Raw genomic sequence first — 19,453 nt, forward strand, 5'->3', positions numbered from 1 at the left:
GCCCGTCGCACGCCTGAATTCACCATTGCGCCGCTGAAGCGGGCAGAATTCCGATGGATGCGGTGGTCCTCTGGTCCTCCACTGGACCGTGCTGCTGTCATTCAGCGTATTGGCATTATTAAGACACACACAGGGACTCGTGGAAGGCGGCCCTCTCCTGTCTCAGCTAAGCAGGCTGCCAGGGCATTCCCCACAGAGAACCGTGACCAAAGAGCTTTTGCAATGCAGGAGGACATGGTTGGCTGGGACCCCTTCTTACAGGGCAGTGTCATCTGTTCTCTGTTCTGGTCAAAGGAATTTCATAATGTTTTTACACACACATGCAAACACTCACACCCACACACACACATATGCACACACGCATACCCACATGTTGGCACACACACACACACACACACATGCACACATGTTGGTACACACACACACACGCGCGCGCGCACACACAAACACACACACACACACACACACACACACACACACACACACACACAGTCTTGAGAAAAGTCCGTGACACAGAGCTGGCAGATGGTGCTCAGGTCTGATTCTTTTCCCCCCACAGAGACACAGACCCGCTCGAGCCTTTCCAAAATGAATATTCAAAACATATTTTCCACAATTTCCATGTAATGTAATTTATTGCTTTTGCAGCCACAGAGAGGGGAGGATGGCAGTGAGCTCTCACACTGTAAATATCCCCTGCTTCAGCTGCAGTGTCATGGTAGTGTGATTGCGTGCACATACCAAATGAGCTAAGTTCAGTCCGTTCATTTATCTGCACATTTGAGGTGGTCAGAAGCTGATGATAATGAGGAACCGATTACCTAAGGCAGGAAGTTAGCCCTCGCTGCTGCCCCCTGTTGGTCCGGAGGCTCATCTCGCCCCGTCCCTCCACAGGTACCCCTTCCCCACAGTGTTCAGCAGCTGCAGCAAGAAGGACCTGGCCGCCAGTCTGGAGAAGGGCGTGGGCATGTGCCTCTTCAACGTTCCCGAAATCAAGGTGCTCTACGGGGGGCAGAAGTGCGGCAACGGCTACGTGGAGGAGGGCGAGGAATGTGACTGCGGCGAGCTGGAGGTAAAAAAACACACACACACACATGCGAATTCCCCTTACCCACAATCCACTTCACCTCGACCTCCCCACATGCTCGGCACTGCACCGAGGGCCTGGAATTACGTCAAGCATGGCTGACTTCAACATCCACGATCTGTGACAAACGATACAAGTACTTTATGAGGGCAGCACTGGTGCTGAGCATTTCCTTGGCTCTTGCCTCAAAAACAAAACACAAATTGACAGGCCTCTAACAGAGCAAAAACATGCTCAAACATCTGGGCAGCAGGCAACTCCGGGCTCCACAGCTGAGTGGCCAATACAATGAGACACTTCACAAAACATCTGGTGTATTACAAAAGGGGTTTTCTCTGTTACAGAAAAACAGGTTGGGGGCAAGATGCACTGAAATGAGACAGTTTATGTAAGCGGACACTGTACATACAGCTGCTACAGGTGGCCACTTTGGCGCTTTGATTGGCCCTTGTCTTGTTAAGCTTTCTCTCCAGCAGTTACGCAGCGAAATAAATGCACAGAGGTACATTGCATTGCATGAATTGGATTAAGATATTCACACATCGACCTTGTTCCAGGGTCAGTGCCTGAAAAGTCTGCTTGCATTTATTTCAGCAACTGTTTATGGGCAGGCTGAAGAACCTTGGTGCCTTGGAGATGGCCAAGAAAAAAATCAAAGAAAGCCATAGTATTGTTTGTTTCCTTTATGAAAAATGCTTATGTGGCATGAGCGTGCAGATGCCAAGAGGCAAATGATTAAAAATTAATTTGATCAGATAGTATCGGACCATCGATTCTCAAGAATGCAAACAGATGTTCAGAGGAGAGGGATTACACCAATGACTGGAGGGCATTTTCTTGGCAACACAAATGAGTGTTTTTCACAGATGGGGGGCTTCTTGTTTTCTTTAGTGGTGCCTTTAAGCGTATGTATATAATCGGAGCTGAACAAAGTTAAATATTTTAATTAAACCAGGGGAAATTGGTTGGATATATCTGGCATGCATAAAGTAGATGGCTGTTACAAGATTTCTTATTTATTATATGTTTGGCACCTCTAACAGTGCGCTTAAGCCCATAAAAGCAAACTCATGTGCCCTTAAAGCAGGCTATGACAGAGGCATGCTGGGTAGTGTCCAGAGAGTTATGAAATAGGTGTTAATGCAAGGCACATCTGTAGTGTGGTCGGTATGGCTCTCTATCCCTCTGCGCCCCAGTGATTTCACTGAGGGTGAGGGGAAGGACAGGCGCCCAGCTTGAGAGGGGATGAAAGCAGCCCTCTCCTCGCAAACAATAAGCTTACGTCAGCCCAGGAGACCGGAGCCAACCCCATAAACTGTCCACAAAACAACAGAGGTGGCCAACGGGGCCCCCTCCGGCCGATCAACACCTCACCGTCCCTGAGGGCCTGGGCAGAGGGGCCTCTTTAAAAAAAGAGGGTCCTCTCTCTCATTTACGGTCCTCTCTGTGGTGTGGCTCCCCCCCTACTTGCCCCTCATGGCTTTGGGAAAGGTGTAATGACTTCCGAAAGCCCTCAGTGCTGCTGCCCTCTTTCCAACGCTGTTCTTTTTTCCTCCCATTGTGATGCAGCTGTAGGAACCCGCTGTTTCCTGCCAGTTCCTTTATGACATCACAGCCACCCCCCCCCACCGCAGAAGAGCCGGGCCTGACCCTGCCCAACCCTCAAACAACAACAGAGTCACTCAGGAAGCAGATCACTGATGGGAACTACACAGAGGGCTAGTATTCTCTAACACAAAGCACATGAGCCCGCAGTGTTCCTGAGGATGCATGACAGGGCAGAGAGTAGACGCTTGTCAAACACTGGCTGTTGTTTCCAAGGTTGAGCAGAAAGGTGAAGGGGGTATGGTGTAGTTGACAAGGGGAATTCCCTACAGGAAACATTGCCTATTGCCCATGACCCAGTATTGCTGGATGGGAGATCCTGTGCAATCCAGCTGCCACCATTACTGCTGAAGGCCTGTGGTCTCAGCTGTGGTGATCTCCATGTGTTCTGTGTCCTTCAGGAGTGCATGAACCCCTGCTGCAACGCCACCACCTGCACTCTGAAGGGCGATGCCGTCTGCGCACATGGACAGTGCTGCGAAGACTGCAAGGTAACCTGCCGCAGACGCTGCCCTGCACAGAAAAGCAGAGAGATGGCACCTCCACTCCCTCATAGAAAAGGGTTTCCTGATACATTCTCACACTCACAGCTGTAGGAGAAAGAGAGTTTCCTCTGACTTACTGAACAGTAAATCAAGCATTTATTTAAATCTACTGAGGAGAGTGCTGCTCTTCTTCAATGTGAGTGGTCTGGCATTTACTCGCCCTGGAAATGTGGGAACTTGGGAAATGCTAATGGTAAATAAACGGCTGTAGTTGACAGGTACCCCCGAGCAGGGGAACCTCTTTGTTCTGCTGGAAATAAGAATGAGTATGTCAACAGCAGTGGCTCGTCTTGCAGCTTTCAGACAACCTGTGACTTATCAGACGCCTACAAGATGATGTCAGTGAAACTGTGCCCATCCTCCAGTTGGCACTTAGCTCACTGTAATGTGAAAAGTGGTCACGGTTGGGGTGTTACTGTAATGGAGGATTACAGTGAGTCCAGAGAACTGCACTCCTGCGGGGTACAGTGGATGTCACAGTGAGACGAGCGTAACATATCCAATTAGTAGTTCCAAAACAGGGCTGCATGAAGGGGAAAAGGCATAAAAAATAAATAATAAATCAAGGCCTCATGTCAGCCCAGGGGTCAGTTCAACAGGCAAACACATTGAATAACATTGTTCAGTGGTACTGAAGGGAAGTGGTATTCAGTCATTAGTGTTTTTGGTTAGTTATCCATGAGCGATCTCCAGTGAGCACCTTTGTGAATCGTACTGTCTTTGCGCCTCCAGCTAAAGCCTGCGGGCACACCCTGCAGAGAGTCCAGTAACTCCTGTGACCTGCCCGAATTCTGCACTGGCTCCAACCCTCACTGCCCCGCCAACGTCTACCTGCACGATGGGCACGCCTGCCACAATGTGGATGGCTACTGCTACAACGGCATCTGCCAGACCCACGAGCAACAGTGTATTACACTGTGGGGCCAGGGTGAGTACAGCGCCCTCTTTTGGACGGGATATGTACTGTAAGTCCAGTTTTTGTGTCTTGACTTCTGGACTCTCACAGCATGTTAATTAAAAATTTGAAACCTGAAACCACTGCGAAATAAATAAATTGCCCCACTTAATGTTGCATGGACATTTTACCTGTACATTTACACTGTGTCCACTTTGGTATCATGTAACTATTATGTACACACATAGTTACATGCTGTAGTGCATATGGTTGTTAAATCTGTTCATGGCTTATGTAATTACACATTTATAACAATCGAAATGTACAGTATAATGAAACCCATACTCAATGTTTACTTACAGTATAATGAAACCCACACTCACTGTTTACTGTGTTAGTATGCAGTAGTATCTATTTTGGTACATTTTAAATACACTTAGGCCACTTAATGAAAATGGGAACCTAAAGATACAAAATCATGTCTTACTGAGCACATATGTTTCTGACCACCTTGGTAAGTGGTCAGGTAATGCTGAAAAATTATATTGTCCAGGAGAAACAGATGTTCTGACAGGCAAATCAGGCTGGATGGTGTTTGCACTCTTAATTGATGGGCAGGTCCCACCTGGATGGGACAGGTCTCACCTGGGTTTTGCTTTCTCCTGCAGGAGCAAAACCAGCCCCTGGGATTTGCTTTGAGAGGGTAAATTCTGCCGGGGATCCATACGGGAACTGTGGGAAGGACACCAGAGGATCCTTCGCCAAGTGTGAAGCACGGTGAGGTCATTCACAGTGTGAAGCACGGTGAGGTCATTCACAGTGTGAAAGATTGTGAGGTCAATCACAGTGTGAGGCACGGTGAGGTCATTCACAGTGTGAAAGATGGTGAGGTCAATCACAGTGTGAAAGATGGTGAAGTCATTCACAGTGTGAAAGATGGTGAGGTCAATCACAGTGTGACAGATGGTGAGGTCATTCACAGTGTGAAAGATGGTGAGGTCAATCACAGTGTGAAAGATGGTGAGGTCAATCACACTGTGAAGGACTGTGAGTTTATTGTCCAACACAAACAGTCAGCTCCCTCACCAATGGGCACAAGATAAGTTCAATCAAGAGAAAACAACAGCAATAATGGACACTGGAAGCAACAGTGACCACATTGAGTGAGAGAGACACATCTCTCATGCCTCAAATGTCCCAAACGTCTCCTAAGTGATTTAATTGTTTTAATGACTAAAGACACTGTGGCATTTTAATTAGTGCTCATAAATTTAAATTTGAAACAGCTAAAACCTCCTGATTTAGGCCTTCACAATAATTATCCATCTTTGGAAAGAATCCATACAAGCAACATTGCAAGAAACTCCCTCCTGAACGTTATAATTAGTCTGTGACAGGACAGTCTCGTTATCTTTCTTTGTTAATGAATCGCACATTCTGAATTAACAAATTGTTTAAAACTGACCTTGAAACTGTGGAACTTGGAAATTGCAGGGTGCGGCAATGACTGAACAACAGCGATCTGTGATGGATTTATTAAGTGGCTTCCCTTCAGTGAAGGCACCATCAGCTGACTGGCTGAGGGCTGTTGTTGTTTTCCTTTGGCAGAGATGCGAAGTGCGGTAAAATTCAGTGTCAAGGAGGGGCCAACAGGCCGGTCATCGGAACAAATGCCGTCTCCATAGAAACGAACATCCCACTGCAGGAAGGCGGTCGGATTCTTTGTCGGGGGACCCACGTCTACCTGGGGGACGACATGCCTGACCCGGGCCTGGTTCTGACCGGGACCAAGTGTGGACAGAACATGGTGAGAATTTCCCTCATAATCACACAGACTGCTTCCACAACCTCATATTAACTGAGCCCAGAGTCTCTTGGAATGGTACCCCTATGCCCCTGAATTGCCAGTTCAACTTGTTTGGAAATGCACCACTCAATGTAATCATTCTGCATCATATAGAAACTTATAGGAAAAAATGTGAGTACAACACACAAGAATGTATTTCTCTTGGATCAAAGTTTGTTTAAAAACTGGGTCTTTCATGGTATGGATGGTTTAAGAGCTCAAAGAAACATCTGCACTGTGAATGCACCAAATTAACCAGAGATCTCTGCTTGAGCTCCAAAAGCATCCATACCATGAAGTATCCATTTCTGTTAAATAAGCTTGTGTTTGAAAGCTGGATACCTCATGGCTTGAGCAGAGATCTATGGGTAATTGGCTGCACTCACAGCATAGGACACGTGACCTGCGGAGTTGCTTACAGTCCCCAGGTTGCTGTCAGTATGTGTTTCTTATATAAAGCTGACATATTTGGAAACCGGACCCCTCTCCACTGCGCTTGCAAACATTGACTGTCCCCTTTAATCCACTGTTTGCTTTGAGCATAAAAAGCTCTGCTTTGAAAACCCAAAATGAAAACATTGCACAAATCCTGTAGAAGGATGGGATAAAATAAAGACAGCAACCATGTGCTGCATAAACTGAGCCTTGATTGAGTTTTGCCAAAGAGTTATTATAGATTGTGTGCACAACCCTCAAAACAGCACAGACAGTGGCAGCGTAGCATAGTGGTTAAGAAGCAAGACTCGTAACCGAAAGGTTGCCAGTTTTGTTCTCCCGCTGGGGCACTGCTGCACCCTTGAACAAGGTACTTAACCCAGATTTGCCTCAGTAAAATATCCAGCTGTATAAATGGATAATGTTGTAAAAAAAACTGCAACCAATATAAGTTGCTCTGGATAAGAGTGTCTGCTAAATGCCAATAATGTAATGTAATGTCATAAATGTTGCCTCCAGAGCACTTTACTGTCACAGCTCATCTTTGTTAAAGACTTTCCTCTGTAATTAATTCTCCATAAGTTTAATGCCTTGTCAAAACATCTTCAGAACTGTTTTATTGCTCAAGTTGATATGGCAGTTCTGTGCTTAAACATTCACCCTGCTTCTTTCCTGCTGTTTTTGCTGTCATCTTTGCAGGTTTTGTTCTCCATTAATCATTTTCCTGTTTTGCTTTGTTTTCTTACATTTTCTTTGCAAGTCTGTCATAAGGTGTGGCACATCAAGAAAAGATTGATTGATTGATTGATTAATAATAGAATGTCTGCATATACATTGGTACATGTCGATTCTTTTGTTCCAGATGTGCTTGAACCGGCAGTGCCAGAATATCAGCGTGTTCGGGGTGCACGAGTGTTCGGGGAAGTGCAGCGGACGAGGGGTAAGTCCCCCTCTCCCTCACACACTGCACCCCGAACCTCAGTCCCATCAGGGGTACAGGGTTCATCTGAAACTGATCCCAGTACAGTCACTGCACGCTCATCGCTCAACAGCTCCTGAAACTCATGAGAAGATACCGCCCTTGCATTACGGGAACTGCTGCGAGGCCTTTGCAGAAAATCTTCAATCCAAATGAAAGGTCAAATCAATCAAGCGTAATGTGCTTACACTTAAATTGCCAGTCATAATCTCCTGGCACGGGACAGGCCTACCCTGTTAGTACCGTGCCACGATCCAAAAGCAGAGCTGACTTTGCCAAGATCCACATCAAGCCTTGCGCTCTCTTACTTTGAAATTTCATAGCACGGCGCTTTTAATGTTTTATTTATTTCAGTTGTTTTGAGCCATGAATAAAAAATTAGAGAGGCAAAAACCATTGAAAATGATTTGCCCTCCTTATGAATTTGCATTTCATGCCGGGTATGTAAATAAGATTGTAAATAATACTTGTCAACTCATCACTGTGTATTACACTACCCTACCGAAAGTCTTGGGACAGGGGTAGGTCTGAATTAAACTCTATTCATTATTCTGTTCCAAGAAATTAATTGCATGTTGGCCCACCTTTGGCCTTAATGACTGCTTTAAAGCAGTGTGTAATCATTTCTGATCGAAAGGCAGCAGTATTGTGCTGTAGTCCTTTTAGACATTTGTAAACTCCACTACTAAAGAGGTCCGTCTTGGCCTAGCCCTAATTCTGCATTCCAGTTTATCCCCAAGATGTTCTGCTGGGATGAGGTGGGGGCTCTGTGCTGGCCACTGCAATGTTCCAATGTTAGTCTCTTCAAACCACACATAGTCACACCCAAAGTCACACCCATTTTCCTGCACTCAGTAAATAGGTGTCCCATGTCCCATTTTGGAAGATTAGTGCATTTTATTCATTTTGTGATAGTTACAGTGACAGTTGGCAACTTCCAGGCCCAGATGGAGTCAGATATGTGACCCGCCCCTAACTCTATGCAGCGCTGTGTGGGCGGGTCCCAGGGGGTTCAAACTCGTAGCCCCCTGTGACACAGCTCTGATGCTGCTCTCACACAAAGTGCACTGCTCCAGATGAGAACGTGTTTTTCCTCTCGGAGACGCAGTGGAAAGCCGCACATGGGCTTCATTAGCTCTCAGCGAATCCTGCTGGATCCCACCTCTGATCCAAAACACAACATGCTGGGATTGTCTGTTCCAAACATGGATTTGTGTGTGTGTGCGTGCGTGCGTGTGTGTGTGTGTGTGCGTGTGCGTGTGTATGTCTGTGTGTGTGTGTGTGCGCGTGTGTGTATGTCTGTGTGTGTGTGCGTGCGTGTGTGTGTGTGTGCGTGCGTGTGTGTGTGTGTGCGTGCGTGTGTGTGTGTGCGTGCGTGTGTGTGTGTGTGTGCGTGCGTGCGTGCGTGCGTGCGTGTGTGTGTGTGTGCGTGTGCGTGTGCGTGTGTATGTCTGTGTGTGTGCGTGCGTGTGTGTGTGTGTGTGTGTGTGTGTGCGCGCGCGCGTGCGTGCGTGCGTGCGTGCGTGCGTGTGTGTGTGTGCGTGTGTGTGTGTGCGTGTGTGCATGCCTGCGTGTGTGTGTGTGTGTGTGTGTGTGCGCGTATGTCTGTGTGTGTGCGTGTGTGTGTGTGCGTGTGTGTCTGTGTGTGTGTGTGCGCGTGTGTGTATGTGTGTGTGCGTGTGTGCGTGTGTGTATGTCTGTGTGTGTGCGTGCATGTGTGCGTGTGTGTGCGTGTGTGTTTGTGTGTGTGTGTGTGTATGTCTGTGTGTGTGCGCGTGTGTGTGTGTGTGTGTGTGTGTGTGTGTGTGTTTGCAGTTTTACACTGCATAGCCTTGCCATATGGAAACTTGTGGTCTTTGACAAAGAGGTGGTTCATATGCAGCACAGTGCGGGAAGTGGGAGCAGACTCAAACCCACGTGTGACTGCACAGTACAGCATGTTCACACGGCACATGTGTGGCAGACGTTAACCGTTCCCTGCTGAGCCGCGTCCTGGTGTCTGTCCTCAGGTCTGTAACAACAAGAAGAACTGCCACTGCGATGCACACTGGGCTCCACCCTTCTGCGACGCCTCCGGCTTCGGGGGCAGCGTAGACAGCGGGCCGATGAGGCTGGCAGGTACGCACCTGCTCCTTATGCTGCTGTAGAAGGTTCCGGAGAGATGAGAGACAGCCAGAGCTGAGAGGGCAGCTAAACTGCTAGAAATCCGCTATCAAAATACTGGAATGGTTCATCAGACACTCATTTTGTGTATGTGTGTGTGTGTGTGTGTGTGTGTGTGTGTGTGTGTGTGACACCAGCAGACAGCAGGAGTGTGACAGTGGCAATCCTGGTGACGATAACGGTGCTTTTGGCTGCCGGCCTCATTGTATGCTTCAAGAGGAAGACTCTCGTCCGCCTCCTGTTCACCAACAAGAAGAGCACTATCGAGAAGTTACGGTACAGTTTGCCTTCGCCTGAAGACATTCCTCACGCTCTTCCTTCGTCCAGACTTACTGTTCAGTTTTAGCTGCTTGAAACAATCAAAGAAGCACAACCATACAGCCGTTTTTCATTGTCAAATAGGTGTGGTGTAAAGAATGGTGCTCTTGTTAGTAATATGCATCAAATCCTCATACAGGAGGCCCTTACCGTTCACAGTTTTGTGATTCGCAGCTTCGGTTTTGCACGAGGCGCCATTCGCTGTTCGCTGTTCCTGGTCTCGCTCTCTGTTTCCTAGCCATAGAGCGCTGTGCCAAACCTTCTTACATTTATTTTGCCCTGCACACATTTATGGCTTCACTGGTGGAACAAACAAACTAATCACTCATATTTTGCATTATTAAATGTTTTAATACCGAAGCTGCGGTTGCTTAGTGTCTGGAAGAAATCCCCTTTGCACATAAAATCTTTATTGCTGGTACAATGCAGAATTTGCAGAATCACAGGGATCTCTAAAACGTGTCTCTCGGAATGGCAGGAGGCTTGTGTAGGGATGTACTTGCTGGTAGAGGAACAAGATAAATGCAGCACTTGGAGCATGAGTTATTAATGTTGCCTGGCTGTTTTCCTCCAGGTCTGTGGGTCCGAATAGGCCATCCAGCCCAAACCAACCGCACACAGCCTACAGAGCATCACCACTAAGACAGTGTCCACCCAAGCCCCTGAGCTCCAGCATATACAAGGTGAGTAGCTCTCTTCAGCCTACCATGAACTCTCTGCTCACTAGCTGTTTTACTGCACCACAGACAGCTCTGCATGGTATCTGCACAGTACTGGGGCGGCAGTGTGGTATAGTGGTTAAGGAACAGGACTCGTGACCGAAAGCTTCCCGTTTCAGTTCCCCATGGGGGTACTGCTGCTATACCTTTGGGCAAGGTACTTAACCCACAATTGCCTCAGTAAGTATCCAGCTGTATAAATGGATAAAAAAAAATGGATTGTAAAAAAAAAAAACTATAATTGATGGAAGTTGTTCTGGATAAGAGTGTCTGCTAAAATGCCAATAATAATGTAATGGTACCTCAGAGAGATCCAGTAGGGTCACATTACGGCCAGCGACCTCACACATGACCAGCTTGCGATATTCATGCCCCCCCCCCCAAACTGCCAGAGCTACAACTGACAGGAGCCATCATGTGTAATGTTACTGTGGCTGGAAGAGGCAGTGGGAGGGGGGCCTTCTTCCATCCCAAAACCTGATTATCCAGGAAATATCGCCCAAACAAGATGACTCTGCACCAGAGCCCCCCCCCCTCCCCCCACCCCGAGTAACATTAAAGACTCATTCTTAATAAAACCTACTGGAACCTTAATTGAGAGCTGCCATTGAAATGAAATTGAAACCATGGCTCAATATAATTATACACAGGGCATAATGGTTTTGCGTGCGGGGGGAAGAAATGTATCAGTTGAAGAAGCGCGAAATTGATTTATTCAAGGGGAGGGTGGTGGAGTGGGAAAGAGTTGTGTGAGCTGACAAGCATGTGCAATGAGGCTGAGAGGCCGAGGCAGGGCAACAGGGTGAATACACCGCTCCAGTCAGAGCAGAGCTGGGGGTATGGGGGCGGGGGGCGGGGGTGCACCAGGGCAGGTGATCCTTCGCGTTATCGGGCACAGATCCTTCAGCGCCCCCCTCTTTTCCTCTCCATGCTGCGGAGTGGGTCAGCGGATTTGCGCCCGTCCCCGTGGCTCACGCTCTCACGCTCCCGCACGGCCGGATTGAGCCGGTCTGCGGCCGTGTCAGAGCCCATCCAGGCCAGCCAGCTCAGGTGAAGTGAGGCACACTCATAAGAGGCAGCATCTGCTTGGCCCGGTTAGCCAGCTCCTCCGCGCACATCAGGGGGGATTTTGAGGAAACACACACGCTAGGGCAAACTGATTTATCTCAGGAGACGGGTGCAGGAAACCGGGAGGGGTGGGCCGGGCCGGGGTGGGAGGGGAGGGGAGGAGGGGGGGGGGTATCTCTGTCTCTGATGGGAAGCTGATGGCTCTGTGTTGTCTCTCTCCACAGCCAGCTCACCTGAGTGTGGAGCCTCTGCTCCCGTCTCCGGGCTTCCCCTCCCACAGCCTACGCCGGCTCCCCCAGTACCAGCCTGTCCACATCAGCCACCCCATCCCCCTGGCCCCACCCCCTGCTCCGCCCCCACACAGGGCCCCGTGCGGCCACTCCCCGTCTAGAGAAGTGCCCTTCTGCACCTTGCCTCGGCAGCACACCTACAGGAGGGAAGAGGTACTGCACGTGCAGAATGCACACACACACACACATATACACACACACACACACATGCACGCACACACACACACACACACACACACACACACATGCACACACTGACACACCCAGACAGACAGACACACACACATACGCAGACACACAGACACACACAAAAACACACCCACACACACATGCTTTTCTCTGTGTGCTGTTTAAATGACCCACTGATGAAAAACTATTGAGGCTTTCGTGACATTGAAACTATGTTTTTATGACACTGTATTTCATTGCATTGTCTCTCTCAGCTTGTTCATGAAGCATGCAGTAACATCTCTATGTTCACATTCACATGGTTGTATATTGTAGGTGTAAATGATTGTAAAAAAAAAAATCATAAAATGGCCACATTTCATGGGACGTGTTTTATGGGTGTGTGTTCAAGTACATTTGAAAAAGTCTAAATCAAAGGGGGTACTGTGTGAATGCATAGTTGCATTTCCAAAATGCGGCCGCAAGGAAAATAATGAAGCAGACAGTGGAAACAGGAGGTATTCCTGGAGATGTGAGAAAGGCATCCTTTCATGAACATGTGTTATGCTAAAATGAATGCTGTTACAGCAGGGTACCAGGCCAGCCAAACAGAGTTCTCATCTCTCAGGCTCAGAGGTAAACAAACCCTGAACTAAAGATGGAAGTGTCATGTCTGCAAAAAAAAAAAAAAGCAAGGCCATTAGCTGTCCCTGGCCTCTCTCTAATGCACCACAGCACGGCTCTGATTACGGCCTAATCAAGCCTGCAGCCGAGGTGAGAGGTAGGGATCGTTCAGCAGGTAGACGCGGGGCATGTTACAGTCCCCACAGTCCCGAACCCATGCTCCTGAAAATTTTCTCAGCGCTAATTGGATCAGGACCGCAGGCCTGCCTGTGGGGTCAGCTTTACGAACGACCCTGCCGGTAACGGGGATCTGGGCAAAATGCCGGAACCGAGGCTGGAAAAGCCGTCGTGTATCTCATACGCAGCTAATTACGACTTCATATAAACAATGTTGAGCCTTCTCTCATTTACCTGGATTTGGAGCAGGGAGCATTTGTGCAGCAAAGTCTCCAAAGACGTTACTTTAAGGCAAGCAGGAGTCATTAAGTACAAACCGGTTAATGCCGAGGATGTGTCACACAACTGTGTCATTTAACAAGCCAGAATAAACAGCTCCCCTGCCGCTTCAACTAAATGGGAGCGGTTTGAGTCAAAGGGATTCCAGACATTATGCTGCAGCTGCTCGTCTGGCAGGAGAGCAGGACGGAATCCAGCACAGCCTCAGAGGTGATGTCACAATGCCCGGCGCGGAGAGTGCCGCACACTGCCTCAGAATGTCTGCCGTCAGAGCCGGCCAATAGCGTCACAGAAATGCCCCTTTAGCTTTTACCCTGTCTGCCGTGAAACAGGTTCATGTCCTGTGGTGCAGCCCAAAGCACCCATAATGCACCAGCACTCGTGACACGCTTCTTCCACAACAGTGCGATGACATCGCTCGTGGAGGAGAGAGGATCGTTTCGCCGGAGCAGCGGAGTGTAGATCATTCCTTCTTCTCCTTCGTTCTCCGGGGGTGATAAACGCCGAGCGTCAAGAGGCTTTGGGTGCAGCAGTCTGGCTTGAGTAATTATGCATTTCGCAAGAAAAAAATGGCAGACAGCCTCTTCAGCTGAATCACAGACGCGAAAACGGATCAAATTTAATGCTTGGCTGTTTCATTATAAATGCGGTGCAGGGGGGCTTTCTGAAGATTGGCACTTCTCCGTGGCTAAAGCCAAAGGATTTTCTCAATTCTCAGTGATTCGATGCAAAACAGCCGGGGTAAACACAACGGGCCCTGGTCATTACCTCATCACCCCCCCCCCCCCCCCACACACACACACACACACACACACACACACATACACACACACAGACACATGGATTGGATTAGTTACAGATGACAACTTTTGGTCACATGTGTCTCCAAAGTGAGCCATCGTCCGCCAGCAGTGGCACAGTGAGCACAGTGAACAAACCCCTGGCTTGTAAAGGGCGATGCGACAGACTGTCAGCGCCCCCTGGTGGTACGCCTGCAGACTTCCAGCCCAGGGAATGGCTCTGCATCCGCCTGTTTGTGCTTCTGTGTGTATATGCTCACAGTGGGCTGCAGTGTAGCATAGTGGTAAGAGGCATAACCAAAAGGTTGCTGGTTTGATTCCCCACTGAGTCACATTGTTGCACCATTGGGCAAGGTACTTAACCCGCAATTACCTCACTAAACATCCATCTGTATAAATGTATAACGTAAAAGGTGTAACTCTGTGTAAGCCGCTCTGGATAAGAGCGTCTGCTAAAGTGACAATAATGTAATATAATAATGTAATGACTGGGACTGTGGGAGCCCAAAGTGTGAGGCTCTTTGGGAGGGAGGTGTTGGATCCGTGTGTAACAGCTGTTCTGCGGGCGCTTTTCTCACAGGACCCCGAAAAGCCCAGCCCACCCCAGAAACCCCTGCCTGCGGACCCCCTGGGGCGGGGGTCCCGCCTGGGCCGCAGTCACTCTGCCGTGGGCGCCCGAATCCCCGTGCCCATACCCATCCCCAGTGTCCCCACTGTCCCCAGGCCTGTGCCTCCTGTCCCACAGCCATCCAGGTAAGCATAAGGCCAGGACAGGACCCTTCACACTGTAAGCTAACCAGCCGAGAAGTGTAAGCTAATCTAGAATGGTTAAGTTCTCTGAGGAACTTTGTTTGAATGTGAGCAGTGCAGTGTATAATGGCACATTCACACATTTGTGTGACTGTCTGATTCAGTGCAATTTAGTTTGTTTGGAGCTGGTCTTTATGCAGAGCTTTGACACTGACATAATCACAACAGGAGAGGGGTGGTTTCAGACCAAAACTGGACTCTTAGAGGTTGTCATTTTGGTTCGGCTGTTTGGAAGAAAACACATATACATTCAAACGCAAATGAAGCATTGAAGCGTGACAACATGGTCTCTTGAAGTAATGTTTTAGCTTGAAGTGCAGCTGCCGGTAACATGGTTTATTTCTTGCATTTCTGCTGCTGCTAATTGGTGGAGATGTCAGAGTCGGAAAACACAGTTTCTCAATATTCTCTTCACCAGTGTATTGGTAGCTCATTGTTGTTATGAAAGCATAAAAAAACACAGAAAATCGCAAGGTGCCTCTGAGTATCTTGCACTCATCTCCTTTTGATGGAGCAAAAGCAACTTGCCTTCTTACGATCTCTGCTTCATATCTGGGGCATTATCAAAATGAGGGCAAAAGAGTGGACACGTCTGTCAGATGTTTCTGTAGCTTCGTTCACTGAGGATTCTTTTCTGTCTGTCATTTTGCATGTGCGAGAATGTGCTAACAATTCAACTCTTCTCTCCCCTTCTCTTAGACCTGCACCCAGACAACCCCTGGTCCTTCCAAAGCCTCATGCCATCGCTGACCCAAAGTAGAGGGGGGAACGGACCACTTGCCTGTACACACACGAAGAGGCTAATTTGCACTATGAAACTTGTACCCTTTGGACGTGTGTTGTTTCTGAGTTTCAGAGGGAGAAAGGGACCGAGCTGGCGGCCTGGCGGCCAGGCTCAGAGAGGTGCTATGAGTCCTCACTCAGGTACTAGTGAATTATTTATGTTCGGTATTTATTATGCCACGGAATGCCGTGGCGAACACCTTTCGCGGTAGCGTTTGTGATTGTTTCTTTTTTGTGAATTTTAATTTTTAAAGGCAGAAAAGAGAGCACTGCGATTTTCGCACCATAACCGAGGGAATGTTTTCTTTTCCTTGGTGTTTTTATAACGTCTGGAGAGGGAGCAACCAATGATGTCTTTTTTTTGTAATCTGTGAAGATCTTAAACCGCAGTCATAAGTGAACAGTGAGGAGGTGCTGTGAAAAACTGAACCATAGGCACTGACTTTGAGGGAAACGTTGTGGGCGTTTGCATTTCTTCCTAACTTCAATGAGAGGAGTCCCGCTGTGGTTCACAGGGTTTGAACACAGCCCTGGGGTCAGAGGATCTGGTCTGTTATAAACAGTCTGTGTATGCTTTCAGATTCCAGCCTGGACTCCCAAATGTCCACTGAACAGAGCACTGATAGCCACCTGCCAGTGTGTTGGTGTGTGATAAAGACACATTAGTCAGGAAGTTTAAAATCCCTCTCAGTTTTCTAGTGCTGAGAGTTAAAGTGGACACAGAACTGGTAACACTTGTACTGTAACATGACACTGGTTATGGTCCTGCCTCTGTTAAATAATGTCTCTACCACACCGTGCATCCTTTCCTGACCCGGCAGAAGTGCTGGGCTTTGAAAATGATTGCAGTTCATTTAAGAACCATGCTCTTGATGGGTGTAGACAAAAGCCATCCTTGGGTACATGCCTTTGACCCATGCTGCCAGCTCAGCAACCTGCAGAACTGCCCAAAGACCTGGCGTCTAGGCCAGCAGTTTGGCTTTAAATGATTGTGGCAAGAAAGACCAAAATCAGCAGGACTCTTCATCAGCTAAAATCGTATTTGCAGAGCAGTTGCCATGATAATGTTTAACCCAAGATCAGCTATGAAACTATTTTGCTGACTTTGTTGAAAAGATATTGAATATTTTTCCCAAATTTTGGTGACGTGAATATTTACCAAAATTTGGGAAAAATATTCTGTATCTTGTCAACAAAATAGTTTCATAGACGATCTTTTGTTAATTATTATCTTTTTATTGCAGGATGCTTTTTGGGTAGCACATTAACAGTTTCTTCGTACAAACCCCTCTTCGTTTTTCACTGTACCATCCAAGAAAGAATACTATCGTGAGTGACAGCAAGAAAAGCATCTTTCCTCTCAGGGTGTTAATACTCCAGGACTACACAGAGGGCAGGTAATCCTTGCTAATCCTGAGTAACACCTGAATAAATGCATCTTGCTCTTGATAAGCGAACTGAGGGCTGGAAGTAAATCCATCATGTAATAAACATAACCCCCATCTGCATTTGTTTTTCCATTAGGAAAACACTAACAAGGTCATGCTGAAAATCGTGTTCTATCAGCCCCTCCTCCGTGTTATATGAAAAACCTCATTACATTACACTTGCGAGCCCTGCTTTGGTAATAGACTGATAACATCCACATTAAACAAATCCTGATTAAGCCTGTTCAAATTCTGCACAAATTCACTGATCTTTGCAGTGTGTGGATCCTTTGGTCATCTATTGATATCAAATACATATATGCATTTTTCATACCGTCTGTCTTCTTGTAGCAGAGGGCTTACCGACAATTGCAGGGCCACAGAATGTAACTGAAGGAGTTAAAGAGTTTTCCACAAAGTTTATCTGAGCAGCTGGTACCTTCTGTGTAAGTGCTTGCTGAGGTGATCAGGCTGAGTTTAGATTGACCTCACTGTAATCGCACAGCTGCTCTCTGCACTGACTGTACATGCACACACACAGTGATGTCATGTTTTTTTTTTTCGAAACGTTGCATGAGAACTATAGTATGTGGATAGTCCAACATGGTGGACTCAGTAAATGGGATGGGATACCCTGCTGATATAAAGATCAGTGAATCTGTCCATCACACAGACAAAACTGTTTGGGAATATTGTTTTTCTCGACCTGTGATTACATCCATGATTGGTTCAAACATGTGACAGAGTTTCAACCAATAAGCAGGGAGCAGATTATGTGCACAAAGTGAAAAGCAGCATTTCCTTTTGAAAACAGTTGCATAATATGGTATGCTATGGGACAATATGAAAGGTCTTTTCGGTGCTGAATGGAGGTTAAGAGGAGGGATATTTAATAATATAATACATACAGATTATATGGTGATGGAAATTAGTGCCACCAGCACCCTTGCCATTTTGACATCTGCTAAACTCCATCTTTATATAATTACTGTTCACAAAAATACAAGCCATTTTATGTGAATGGCTCCATTTACCTGAAATACAACCTTGGTTCTTCAAAATGGCCAATGCTGCAGCATAATTTGTATAGAAAATGATATTACCTTATTCAGCTGATTTCATTTGCCAGTTTTCAACTGATGTACTTTTACCCTTTAAAGAATTTCAGCGTTATTGTTGAAGTGATTATTTTAAATGCTGCAGCACTAACTGCGTGAACTGCAAAAAAAATATTCATAGTTTAAAAATGCATCATTTTGAAATATGACCCTTCATCTTTTCTGCATTTTTATACACAGTAGCCTCATAGATGTTGTGTAGACATGTCCAACACACTGATTGGTCCTCTGGCACAAGCCCTGTAAGTGTGAGCCTCTGTATATTAGAGCAACATTCACATCCTTGATGTACTGATAGTCTCACTTAAGAGTCCTCTTGTTTTTCCTGGTTGGTCAAATTGGTCGTGAATTCAAAGTAACAATTTTTATATGTAGCGTGATTAGAACATTTAAAATTGTTGCTGCATTACTGAAACACTTCTGTGTAACTGGTGTGGGAAGTTGAAAATTATCTTTTGACCACAGGGAGTCCTTGGTTTGCTGTGTCATCAAAAACAATTCTCTCACGTCTTGTACCCAGATGTTTTCCCCTTGATTTATGCAGTGAGTATTGTTTCGTTCAGAATTCATCCTTTTCCAAGGTTGTACGTCCTCACAGTTGTACTGTACTGTCTTATGTGATATCCCAGACACGTTGTTGTGAAATGGGAGTTAATTTACATTTATTGTGACTTCTGAAGTGTATTTACATTTTAACAATGTACATCTCGAATGCTCACCTGTTTTTACACCCAAGGTTTACTGATATGTAGATATAGTGACCTCTGGTGGAATACTCAAGACATTACATCCTGTTTCTTTTTTGTCTTTCTTACTTTATTGATTGTCTTATGGGTGAAACAAACAAAAATCATTCACAAGTGCATTGATATATGTATGTGATTTTTTTCATAACCAGTTCAATTCATTCTTTTTTTTTCTCTGTACTTTATTTCATTTTAAATATCATTTATTACTGCTTGTGTAAATACATTATCAGTATCACTCCGTTTTGCTACACATATATTCGTTCTGTTCTTTACTTCCCTCATGAGCTGTTGTTACAGGTGAGCACAGCAATGAGGAAACAGTTATTTCAACAATAAATATTCAATGAAAAATTTTAAAATGATAATAAAAAAAATCATCTTTAGGTATTGGTGCATTGCTCCTGTTGGATATTGGAGTTGGTGATAATCTTGAGCAGTACAAGGACTTGAACACTCAGAAAAATAAACGCTGTTGTTTGAAAGCCTCCTGTCTCATTTTCATGTGTTTACATGTGCTGTTTGTTGACAGCTTAACATAACAGTCTCCAAAACATCAGTATTTGCATGT

General features: G+C 46.5%; 1 protein-coding gene across 1 annotated transcript in view; it reads left to right on the plus strand.

Moving 5' to 3' along the window:
- LOC118790281 (disintegrin and metalloproteinase domain-containing protein 12-like) overlaps window positions 1–15,582 on the plus strand; it is a 65,520-nt gene extending 49,938 nt beyond the window's left edge. Inside the window, exons 12-23 of the mRNA XM_036547185.1 lie at window positions 895–1,072; window positions 3,094–3,183; window positions 3,970–4,165; window positions 4,801–4,909; window positions 5,741–5,939; window positions 7,276–7,353; window positions 9,402–9,510; window positions 9,693–9,831; window positions 10,448–10,556; window positions 11,885–12,103; window positions 14,579–14,751; window positions 15,508–15,582. Of these exons, the coding sequence (XP_036403078.1) occupies window positions 895–1,072; window positions 3,094–3,183; window positions 3,970–4,165; window positions 4,801–4,909; window positions 5,741–5,939; window positions 7,276–7,353; window positions 9,402–9,510; window positions 9,693–9,831; window positions 10,448–10,556; window positions 11,885–12,103; window positions 14,579–14,751; window positions 15,508–15,568 (1,660 nt within the window). The 3' untranslated portion in view covers window positions 15,569–15,582. The remainder of the gene's footprint in view (window positions 1–894; window positions 1,073–3,093; window positions 3,184–3,969; window positions 4,166–4,800; window positions 4,910–5,740; window positions 5,940–7,275; window positions 7,354–9,401; window positions 9,511–9,692; window positions 9,832–10,447; window positions 10,557–11,884; window positions 12,104–14,578; window positions 14,752–15,507) is intronic.
- Window positions 15,583–19,453: the final 3,871 nt, after the last annotated feature.

This window comes from Megalops cyprinoides, chromosome 15 (genome assembly GCF_013368585.1).
Source record: "Megalops cyprinoides isolate fMegCyp1 chromosome 15, fMegCyp1.pri, whole genome shotgun sequence".
NCBI lineage: Eukaryota > Metazoa > Chordata > Actinopteri > Elopiformes > Megalopidae > Megalops > Megalops cyprinoides.